This window comes from Rutilus rutilus (genome assembly GCF_951802725.1).
Source record: "Rutilus rutilus genome assembly, chromosome: 9".
NCBI classification, from domain to species: Eukaryota; Metazoa; Chordata; class Actinopteri; order Cypriniformes; family Leuciscidae; genus Rutilus; species Rutilus rutilus.
In genome coordinates, this window is record NC_140223.1 from 19,057,195 (window position 1) to 19,069,814 (window position 12,620).

At 40.8% G+C, this 12,620-nt stretch overlaps 1 protein-coding gene across 1 annotated transcript in view; it reads left to right on the forward strand.

Annotated features, from left to right (window-relative positions):
- Positions 1-12,620, forward strand: part of grik4 (glutamate receptor, ionotropic, kainate 4) — a 426,911-nt gene that overhangs the window by 398,818 nt on the left and 15,473 nt on the right. The window contains exons 14-15 of the mRNA XM_084418348.1: positions 993-1,106; positions 12,464-12,573. Of these exons, the coding sequence (XP_084274474.1) occupies positions 993-1,106; positions 12,464-12,573 (224 nt within the window). The remainder of the gene's footprint in view (positions 1-992; positions 1,107-12,463; positions 12,574-12,620) is intronic.

Below are 12,620 nucleotides of genomic sequence, written 5' to 3' on the forward strand. Positions count from 1 at the left end.
GCAAGCAACAGATCCGATCGCCATCACGCTAATGGCTGATAAATCTCACCCCTCTCAGATCTCGAATCACGTGTCTGACATTCCTAATTCGGCTTTCGGGGTTAACAAGCCTCTCCTGCCACTTTCAAGGTTTCAGGCTAGGGGCTAAAACATCACATTATAACCTGGTATCTGTTCTCTGGAGATTCTCTCTCATTTAAAGCAGAGCTCCAATATCCCATCATTCCTCCTTCTGGAGAGGACAAAGAGCGGTGGAGGGTAAGAGTGTGTCCCGCAGGACGAAAAAATTCCTTGCAGATGCACTTTTCAGTGTTGTTTGATTAGTGGGATCCGGCCACAGCATCATGCCCGGCAGCACTGGATGCTGTGTCAAGTGATTTGTCATGACAGTCTACCCGGTTTCTGTGTTCATGTTCCATCACACACACACAACTCGGCTTTGCCCTTCAGTATTCCCCAAAATACAGGTATTTGGACTGCAAGCAGTTGTTACCAGTTGTATAAAGACAGGTCATGGTAGCTTAAGGTGGTTAAGCTGGTTTGTTGCTGGTTTGAGGTCTACCTGCTCTATTCATCTTAATTAAAATGAGCTACAGGGTTGTCATTCAGGTCCTCATACCGGATTCATTGTAGTTATTTTTTATATATATTTGTATTTCTCTTTAGGTCATTTTAATTTTAGTTTTAGTCATTTTAGCACTTCACCTAATTTTTTTTTATTTCAGTTAAAGTTAAAATGTTGCCTAATTTTCTAGATGTTTTTCAGCTTAATTTCAATTAACTTTTCTTTTCTTTTTTTTTTCTTTTATTTAGTTAACAATAACACTGTTGATAAATAAGTTTAAAATTCTCTTGGCATAAGTATCTGAGGGGCCAGATGCCCCCTTACTTGAATCAGCAAGAAACCATGAATGTAATCTGAATATTATTATTATTAAATTTTTTGTCCCAGAAACGCACTGACGGCTGCAATTATTTTGCATGTGTTTCAGAAGGCTGACTTGGCTGTGGCCGCCCTGACCATCACGGCTGAGAGGGAGAAGGTCATTGATTTCTCCAAACCCTTCATGACTCTGGGAATCAGCATCATGTACCGAGTACACATAGTAAGTTCCTCCTCCATCCACTACTTCCCTGACCTCGCAGCATTAAAGATCAACAATCGGCATCCTCTAATGGCCTGCGAGGGAGCGCGTGGGAAATAAATAGAGAAATACTTTGGGGCAGAGAGCTCTGAGAGTTAGCCTTGCTGTAGCAGATGGTGTGCTGTGGTGTGAAAAGCTGATAAATGTAGTGCTTTCCTTCCCAATTTCAGATTCTCCTTATTGTGACTTGTATCTAATTCACACCAATAACACCCCGAGCTCTTGCACACAGCAACACTGAAAATCCAATAGCTCTTTTATTTTTAAAGGTCTGTGCACCATTAATCAAAGCCCCTCCCCAAACCCAAGGTGACATGCTGATCTCTCTGTTGGCTAAGTGCCGGATGAAGCCATTCTGTGCAGCGTGTGCAAACATTAATGTGGTTTCCCAATAGGGCATTTATACACACACACACACACACTATCACACCCCTCCCCCCAGTTCTGCTCGTGCTGCTAATAGTTGCTCCTGTGTGTCTGTAGCATTATTTTATTCTTTGTCCATTTATAAAACTTAGTTAAAGTTAATCTGTGAAAATATTACTAATTTAAAGTTGCATTCCGTAACTTTCTTGGGTTAAAAATTATCCAAAATAAATTTTTGAGCAAGTACATAACCAGCCAGTGTTCAAAACTATCTGCTTGCCTTAGCTCGATTCAAAACGGTAAGCTTGTAATAATGTTTTTTATTCCAGTAGTACTGGTGGATTTCCGCGGGAAATTCGAGCATGTCTTTGCGTCATTACGTCACATCTGTCTGTACACATAAAGAAGGTGTCCCGGCTAGTAGGCTATATTGCATGTGAGGATGTTGGAGGTGGAGATTTATAGCCTTTTTTTTTAACAGCACTTGATATAATTAAACTTATCAATTTGATGGCGGATCCAGAAAGGTTCAAACGACAATCAGCAGTGACAACTGGAGATTCGCCCATTGTAAAATGCAAAAGACTCCGTTCGGACTTCGGAGTGGGCACAGAAAAAAAGAGACTGCAACCGGGCCCATGCGAAAACCAGGATAAATATCGGAAGGGCATTAAATGTAGTCACGCAATGCTGATGTTGTTAACATTAACAATTTGAGAACAAAGTATAATTTGCACGGTTTGACGTGATATGATAAGCGATCGTTAGATTTAATCAGCGCGATTTACTGCAATGCTTTTTTTTCCTTAGTTGGTCAGAACAAAAGTTGATGTCACTTGTTCAGATGATATTTTCCGGTGAAAATTCTTATGTTGGTCATACTTCCAAAAAGTAGAATCTGTGATTCCGAATGACAGTATTCACACTGGCGCAGTGTTAAATTTAATGTCCCCAACTAAGCAAGCCAAGCCAATGGCAACAAAGGTGGAAAAAGGTGACAGTAGCAAGAAACCAAAACTCCATCAAGTGGCAGAATGGAGAAAAAAAAACCTTGGGAAAACCCAAGCTCAGTCGGGGGGCCAGTTCTCCTCTGGCCAATGAATGAACAGTGTATGATTATGATTCAGGCAGCATTATAGGTATGAAGTCAGATTGGTTTGGAACAATCAGAATACTATCCAGTTCCATCTGGTTGAAGATCTGAGTCATGCCAGTATGGAGACGGGTTTGTTGAGGATTAGTGTCGATAAGGCCTTCACAGGGGAGAGTCTAGTTGACACAATCTCTGCTGACACTTCAGGGATGCATTGTGGTCATGTCTAGGTGCAGGACCTCCATCTGGTCTGGATAAGGCCTGGATCCAGATGATTACAGCAAACTTTGGAATAAGCAGAAATACTAACATTAGTGTAGATGCCATTCTTCTTATGATGTAACGAGTACATCAGGTGTTATAGGAAGTGTTCCCGGTTCCGGCTGACCTAATTTATGCTGCCTAATAATCATTTAACTGATTTGAATAATAGGAATGTATAATTTTCTATGTGTATGCCAGGTTAAAGAGATGTGTTTTTAGTCTAGATTTAAACTGACAGAGTGTGTCTGCTTCCCGGACAATGTTAGGAAGACTGTTCCAGAGTTTAGGTGCTAAATAGGAAAAGGATCGACCGCCAGCAGTCGATTTTGATATTCTAGGTATTATCAACTGGCCAGAATTTTGAGATCGCAATAGCTTGCTCAAGTACTGGGGAGCTAAACCATTTAGTACTTTGTAAGTAATCAGCAATATTTTAAAATGTATACGATGTTTAATAGGGAGCCAATGCAGTGTTGACAGAACCGGGCTAATATGGTCATACTTCCTGGTTCTAGTAAGAACTCTAGCTGCTGCGTTTTGGACCAGCTGTAGTTTGTTTATTATGCGTGCAGGGCAACCACCCACAAGAGCATTACAATAATCTAGCCTTGAGGTCATGAACGCATGAACTAACTGCTCCACATTTTTCATTGTAAGCGTATGTCGTAATTTAGATATATTTTTAAGATGGAATGGAAGAATGCGGTTTTACAGATGCTAGAAACGTGGCTTTCAAATGAAAGATTGCTATCAAAGAGCACACCCAGGTTCCTAACCAACGACGAAGACTTGACAGAGCAGCCATCAATTGTTAGACAGTATTCTAGGTTAGTATGTGTGGAAGTTTTTGGTCCAATCATTAGAAACTCAGTTTTTTCAGAATTAAGTGATAGGAAATTACTAGTCATCAAAAATTTTATATCAGCTATGCTTTCCGTAAATTTCTTGAATTGGCAAGTTTCGTCGGGGTGCGAAGTATCTTTGACAAAAAGGGTAGATTTGAGATCGGCCTGTAATTGACCAATTCTCTAGGATCAAGTTTCATTTTTTTAATAAGAGTTTTAATAATAGCCAGCTTAAAAGTTTTCGGTACATATCCTAGTGACAAAGATGAATTAATGATATTAAGGAGAGGATCTATGACCTCTGGAAGCATTTCTTTCAGTAGCTTAGTCGGTAGTAGCTTCAGTAGCTTAGTTTTCCTCCAGTTGCGCTCCATTTTTCTGGCTGCTCTCTTAAGGGCCCGAGTGTACTCGTTGTACCACGGCGTTGGACTATTTTCTTTAATCTTCTTTAAAGGAACACGCCGCCGTTTTTTGAAATAGGGCTTATTCACCGTCTTTCCTACATTTAGATATAAATTTACAAAGTTAAAAAACTCTGCGCCCAAGTAGCAGTGCTTCGCCTGTGCTTCACCTCAATATAGTCCCAAGTTAATATCTGCCTAGGAAATCGCCTAGTCTTAATCTGCATTGCTATTTGTACTCGTTGTGAATACGCAGGCCACAAGAAGTAATTCGTTTTTTGTATTTTCATTTTTTTTATCACTTTTACTCACGACATGCTAGCTGGCAACAAAGGATTCCATTCATTATGCTAAGCTAGCGGTGGCGCTTCCAAACTAAAACAATGCATGCACTGAGACAAAAATACGTTTGCCCACCTATCTAAATATAGGAAAGACGGTGAATAAGCCCTATTTCAAAAAACGGTAGAGTGTTCCTTTAAGCACAAAGGAGCAACATTGTCTAAAGGGCTGGAAAAGCACTCACACTATCGAGTTTTTCTAAGCTATCTGGGATGCTGAGGAGATGAAACTGATCAGGAATATTATACAGTGGGGAGAAGTATTTGATAAACTGCCGAAAAATCCAGAAAATCACATTGTATGATTTTTAAATAATTAATTTGCATTTTTTTGCATGACATAAGTATTTGATCACCTACCAACCAGTAAGAATTCCGGCTCTCACAGACCTGTTAGTTTTTCTTTAAGAAGCCCTCCTGTTCTCCACTCATTACCTGTATTAACTGCACCTGTTTGAACTTGTTACCTGTATAAAAGACACCTGTCCACACACTCAAATCAAACAGACTCCAACCTCTCCACAATGGCCAAGACAAGAGAGCTGTGTAAGGACATCAGAGATAAAATTGTAGACCTGCACAAGGCTGGGATGGGCTACAGGACAATAGGCAAGCAGCTTGGTGAGAAGGCAACAACTGTTGGCGCAATTATTCGAAAATGGTTCAAGATGACGGTCAATCTCCCTCGGTCTGGGGCACCATGCAAGATCTCACCTCGTGGGGCATCAATGATCATGAGGAAGGTGAGGGATCAGCCCAGAACTACACGGCAGGACCTGGATAATGACCTGAAGAGAGCTGGGACCACAGTCTCAAAGAAAACCATTAGTAACACACTACGCCGCCATGGATTAAAATCCTGCAGCGCACGCAAGGTCCCTCAGCTCAAGCCAGCGCATGTCCAGGCCCGTCTGAAGTTTGCCAATGACCATCTGGATGATCCAGAGGAGGAATGGGAGAAGGTCATGTGGTCTGATGAGACAAAAATAGAGCTTTTTGGTGTAAACTCCACTCGCCTTGTTTGGAGGAAGAAGAAGGATGAGTACAACCTCAAGAACACCATCCCAACCGTGAAGCATGGAGGTGGAAACATCATTCTTTGGGGATGCTTTTCTGCAAAGGGGACAGGACGACTGCACCGTATTGAGGGGAGGATGGATGGGGCCATGTATTGCAAGATCTTGGCCAACAACCTCCTTCCCTCAGTAAGAGCATTGAAGATGGGTCGTGGCTGTGTCTTCCAGCATGACAACGACCTGAAACACACAGCCAGGGCAACTAAGGAGTGGCTCCGTAAGAAGCATCTCAAGGTCCTGGAGTGGCCTAGCCAGTCTCCAGACCTGAACCCAATAGAAAATCTTTGGAGGGAGCTGAAAGTCCGTATTGCCCATCGACAGCCTCGAAACCTGAAGGATCTGGAGAAGGTCTGCATGGAGGAGTGGTCCAAAATCCCTGCTGCAGTGTGTGCAAACCTGGTCAAGAACTACAGGAAACGTAGTTTTCTGTACCAAATATTAAGTTCTGCTTTTCTGATGTATCAAATACTTATGTCATGCAATAAAATGCAAATGAATTGTAAAATTACAATGTAATTTTCTGAATTTTTGTTTTAGATTCCGTCACTCACAGTTGAAGAGTACCTATGATAAAAATGACAGACAATGTAGAAACATGCTTTGTAAGTGGGAAAACCTGCAAAATCGGCAGTGTATCAAATACTTGTTCTCCCCACTGTAAATAAAGCAATCTTTAGTGGCAGAAGGGATAGTTCTAACATATTTGTAACACGGAGTCGGCTTTGCAACCTTGGCTAAATGGAGTATACACAAGACTAGATAATGATCTGAGATGTCATCACTCTGCTGCAGAATTTCGACGGCATTAACATTGATTCCATGTGACAATATTAGATCTAAAGTATGATTATGACAATGAGTGGGTCCTGACACGTGTTGTCTAACTCCAATAGAGTTCAGAATGTCTCTAAATGCCAATCCCAATGCGTCTTTTTCGTTATCTACATGTGTCTTAAAATCACCAACAATTAGGACTTTATCTGCAGCCAGTACTAACTCCGATAAAAAATCAGCAAATTCTTTGATAAAGTCTGTATGGTGCCCTGGTGGCCTGTATACAGTAGCTAGCACAAATGTCAAGTGCGATTTATCATTTACACTAGATAGTGTTACATTAAGCACCAACACTTCAAAAGAATTATATTTGAAACTAGACTTTTCAGTAATTCTGAAGATATTACTTTAGATTACAGCAACACCAGCCCCTTTTGCTTTCAGACGTGGCTCGTTTTTATAACAGTAATCTTGGGGGGTGGGCTCATTTAAAGTAATGTAATTGTCTGGTTTTAGCCAGGTTTCTGTCAGACACAACACGTCTAGGTTATAATCTGTAATCATATCATTAACAATAAGTGCTTTTGAAGTAAAGGATCGAATATTCAGCAACCCGATGTCAGCGTCTGTAACGTAAGAAGGCAATAGGATCCAAATGCGAGTGAATGAAACAGTTTATTAGACAACATTTCAGAAACAGAGTAGAAGATGCAGGTCAGACACGTCGGGACAAAATTGGAAAGTCACTCGGTAACGCAGGGACACAATGGGCACAATGAAGTCCGGGCAGATCCAGTTGGTACTCCAGAGGCATAGAAAACGAGATACAAAACGAGCCAGGAAACGGTGAACCAGAGAAGCACAGAAACTCTCGATGTGATCCCAGGAGAGCCTCAAACAATCTGACAAAGACAGGACGAAATCACAGACAATAAATAGGACGCTACATGAGAAACAGTTGGCGCTGATCAGCTCATCAGCAGCGAGAACAAGCCACGCCCACACACACACACACACTCATACACACACAGAGGGAGGGCGAGTCAGTGAACCCATGAACCGTGACACCCGAGGTTTATCATTTGTTCATCTGTATTATATCTATTTTTTATTTGTTGAACATCGATACAATTTTTACCCCTAAATGGGTTTGGGAGTTTTTTGTATTTCCTAATTCAGGGAACAGACACAGTCTCTGTATGAGGATATCTAGGTGAAAGAGTCTCTATGTGATGGGATTTATCTGACCTCAGTGACGAGAGAGAGCTAGCAGACAGTAGGTTTAGCCAGTCTGTCTGCTTCTTGACCTGAGTCCCAATTCATGTTTGAGCTCTAAGACTATGTGCCATATTACTAGAGAGAAGAGCGGCACCATCCCAGAAGGGATGAATACCATCTCTTTTCAACAGGTCAGGTCTGCCCCAAAAACTTTTCCAATTGTCTATGAACCCTATATTATTTTGCAGACACCACTTAGACTGCCAGCCATTGAGTGAGGACAGTCTACTAAGTATTTCATCACTCTGGCGAAGAGGAAGGGGGCCAGAGCAAATTACAGTGCCTGACATCGTACTTAAGAGGTCACACACCTCTTTAACGTTAATTTTAGTGATCTCCAACTGGCGAAGTCGAACATCATTAGTGCCGACATGAATAATAATCTAATTACCATTAGCCAGCACTTTTAAATTTGCTTTGATGTCAGGTGCTCTGGCTCCCGGCAAACATGTGACTATGGTGGCTGGTGTCTTTATTTTCACGTTCCGTGTAATAGAATCACCAATAACTAGAGCACATTCAGCAGGATTCTCAGTGGGTGTTTCACTGAGTGGGGAGAACCTGTTTAATGTTGTAATCTGAACGGAAGAGCGGTGTTTTGTCCCACGACTACAGTGTCTCACAGTCACCCAGTTGCCCTGCTGCACGGGCTCTACAGCTGGAACCGAACAATGTACAGAGTTCACTAAGCTAGTCGAATCCAAAGCAGTATCTAAAGCCCTTGCATTCTTACTATCCTCGATTAAAGTTTGGATGTGTGTCTCTAGTTCTGCAATATTTTATGCACAGGTGTGCTATTGCTCTGCTAATTCAACCTTCACACTCTGCTCTTACTGATGGAATTTAAGCGGACCGCGAATATATGTGTGAAACATCCAACATTATAATGGCCAGTGTTTCAGTTTCAGTTGAGCTGACTAAAGTTCCGGTGCTCCTGCCCAGAATAATCTCTTCTCACTCATCCATACCCCACAGCCATGGCGCTCTCAATATTTGGATGCTTGTGCGTGCACTTGTTTAGGTTTAATCCACTTACTATTGATCCAGCGGGCTTTGATTTCTACAAGGACCCCCATAGCTTATTTCAAACTTTAAATGAAATCCTCTGCTTGATCAATACCGATGGCAAATGGAATAAAATGTGGCCTTCAGCCCTGTTTTAATTACATGTTTGGAGGTACAGTGGGTTATCCATCGCAGCGTGTAATTGGACGCAGTGGTAGACATGAACGTATGGAACGTGCCGTTTTGTTTGTGTATAAAAATGTGAGTGCAGCGAGTTGGAAGAGTTGGAATAAACACACAAATGCATTGAAATCGTTCTCTCCTCGTCTTGTGTGGTGTATGCAGGGAGGGAGAGAGTCTAGGTGTGGTTGAGGATGAAATAACTAATTCGTGCAACAAGTTAATTAGATGGTACAGTTAGCACTGGCAAGATCATCCGCTGCCCCAAAGGAGCAGCACTCCTATCCAGGAGGGTATCCATGTGTGTATATGGAGAAAAAAAAAGAGCCACTGAGAAGAGTCATAACATAAAGCAGTCAATGCACTGTTTTTTCACTGAAGCATTCCAGCTGTGACAAGACCATATTCCCACTGGCCACATGTTTTTCAAGTTGTGAGCGGCTGTGAAGAACCTCTGTGCCTCTACGGCATTGAGACCTCTTGACTCACGACTGAGCGTTTGTCTTGCAGCAGTTCGCTTGGTTTCATGACGTACTTTAGATTTAAAATAATGCATCTTGCTGTTTCCAGCTATGTGTGTTTACAATCCGCCACGGTTGCATAGTTCTGCTTAAAATGAGTCTACAGCAGGACGATTTTTAAATCTGGACATTTTCGGTGACAGATGATGAAATATTGTGAATGTTACCGCGCAGAGCGTCTTTCAGCGGAATTCAATGGAACATTAGGTTTTCAAATCTTTTCAGCCCAAGTCGATCTGACAGTGGCTGGTAAACATGCGCTGACAGTATATCACTGTTTCTCTTCCTGTAGCAGACGCTTCACTAAAGCAAACAGCAAATCACAAGAGAGACTATTGAAGAGTTTATGATCAGGACACCGCACTTAGGTGTGTGGGACAGAAAAGAGAGACCTGATGAACCCGTGTATAACCATTTACATGTTTTTATTAAATGCATGTTTAATGGAAGTCCATTTCAGTCTTAGAGTAAATCCTTGTATCTAACAATGTAACTTTCTTATTTCTTACAGTGTAACTTTTGACTTTATATATTTGACTTTGTCTTAATTTGTGACTTTATTATAGTTGTAACATCTTACAATGTAACTCACATTTTCTGACTTTGTATCTTTATATTTCATTGTAATTGTATCTTTATATTTCATAATGTGACTTTGTCTTTTTCATAATTTCATAATTTGATTTTATATCTTACAGTTGCAACGTTATTTCTTTGTGTGACTTATTTTAAGCTTGATCTCACAATGACCTGTTTTATTTTTTTACTTTGAGGCAGAAACAAGCTTTCATACTATTTTGTGTCATTGTTTCTTGGAAATTTTATTTTCTTTAGTATTTGATATTGGCTTTGACACCATATACTTGAGCTGATCATGTTCTCCAGAATGGTTTGAAAATGATCCAAAGAGCATTTTGTGCTTCAGTGGAAGCAAGAACATCTTACCATCACATGGTCAAGGTCTTGACATTTCTTCTTATTATCAATGTTAAACAGTTGTGTTGTTTAATATTTTTTGTGGATACCATGATGATTTGTTTCAGGATTCTTCAAAGTTCAAAAGAACATTTATTTAATAGAGAAATGTTTGTCCTCATCAAGTCTTTACAGTCATGCTTGATTAATCCAAAGCATCTTTGCTGAAAGAAATGTATTAATTTCTTTCAGATAAAAATGTCTGACCCCAAACTTTTGAATGGTGATGTATTTGATCTTGAAGTTCAGAATCTCAAATAGCGTTTCTTTGTTTTACACCCTTTCGAAATCCCAAAATGGCAAAATTACAAAATCAAACCCGTATGAGGTGTTAAACAAAAGTAAAATCAATTTGCAGTCATTGAATGGTGAAATGTAATTATCATTAAAGTATGAAACATCACCGATGAATGAAACGCCGCTAATGAGAAAGCCAGCAGTGGTTTTATTTATTATTCAGGAAGTGAATGCCCTACATTTGGAAAATGAAGAAAAAAAAAAATCTGAAAATTAAAACTCAAGATCAATCACGTTACCGCCAAAAGGCATGTTTAATTGTTTTAATAAACTGACAGCTTTAAAAAGTAGAGAGAGGTAATCTCTTCCCATGAACAACTCTCTGTGCTGAACATTGTTACCAGAAGCCGTGATAAGTACAAATGCTGAATATCTTAGGAGCAACATGGTAATACCACACATGTAATAACAGCTCTGCAGTCTCCTCTGTAATTTAATATGTTGCGTAGTGCAAAATGTTAATGAGGACCTGGTTAACTAGATACTAGGGAACCCTGGTGAGAGAGGCTGGTTGAGGTGGCATGACTGCAGGTTTCTGCGGCTGCTTCTGCATGGTTTTATTTTGACAGCCGGAGCAGCAGCGCTTCTCAAAGACAAAACCTTTAGTGCAGCAGTGAGAGAAATTATTTCTTACCTCAAATTCAACAAGCCAGAAGTAAGAAATTACATAACACCACAGAGACACACCAGAGCCTATGGGGACCCACTAGAGTCAAGCAAGAACTGCCCTATTGCACTGCTGTTCAGTCAAACTGGGGGAGGATTTATCTGTGCTCATTTGTTAAGATTCGCTCTAGAGGGTGTTACATGTTCGAAAGGCTGTTAAACTGTGTGTAGCTCACCTCTGAGACAGATGTGCACTAGTAGCGTATTTTCTCACTTGTTTTCCAGCAGGTTTTTGCATTGCACAATGTTTATTGTGCTTTTGTTTAAACCTTAAAATTTAATTTAGAGACTGTAAACCAAGCAAGTTGCTTCAGCTGGAAGCAGATTGCAGAAACCCAACATCACAGTTAACGTACCCCCCTCCCCCTCCCCGTGAGCTCTATCCACAAGTCCCCTTCGCTGTAAGTCACGATACAATTATCCCCTCAGATCTAACACAAGCTCAGTCTGGCACATACAGACTCCAGGCACGGCCCAATTTTGCCATCCTTCGATGCCAGTTTCCGTAAGTAAGTTTAAAGCAACCTGACTAAGAATAAAACACCTGAACCAGCCTTTTCATGGAGAGCCCATCAGTTTGCTTGTATATCTACCATAGACAGGCTTGGCTCTATTTATTGCTGTATAATTACAGCTTTTACTGTCCAGCTCAACAGCAATGCCATTCAATTACACTAATATGGAGATGATTGCGGGCACATTAATGAATTTTCAGCCTGGTGCGGAACAGATAGTGGAATAATTACTCATTTCAGCACTATAGTAAACCTGGCTTTTGTAGTCTCAGGCAAAAAAAACAGCCCAAATGATTTGTTTGCGAGTGTATCCATCGCTGGCACAATTTAGATTCGCCATCTGTAAGACATCTATGCCGTGTAGATAGATTAGCCTTGCTTTCACACTCAGTTTCTTGCTGATAAGAGACTGTTAAGTTGTTGCTGACCACCGATTGTCAAAGTACCTCCTGGAGAGATAATTGGATTTGACTATTGTGTACAGAATCGGCTCCCTAGTTCTGTTCCAGCGGTTATTGGATCTTCTGAGTGTGCCAAAATGGTTAGGAGACAGAAAATCAAGCACTTTGTTTGGATCAAGCCAATCAACCGTAAAAGCTTTTAAATGTCTTTAACCTGAAATCTCCTGAATGTTTACTTACTGGAATTGAATGATATAGGCTTATAGGATCTTTGTGATGTTAGTTTTAGAAGTCTTGATGTTGCCTCTGTGTTTTTATAGGGAAGAAGACCGGGGTATTTCTCCTTTTTGGATCCGTTCTCTCCTGGGGTTTGGCTTTTCATGTTGCTGGCATACCTGGCAGTCAGCTGTGTGCTCTTTTTGGTGGCGAGGTAAATACTCAGCTCCACACTGACACCTGCAGGATCTTAATATCAGG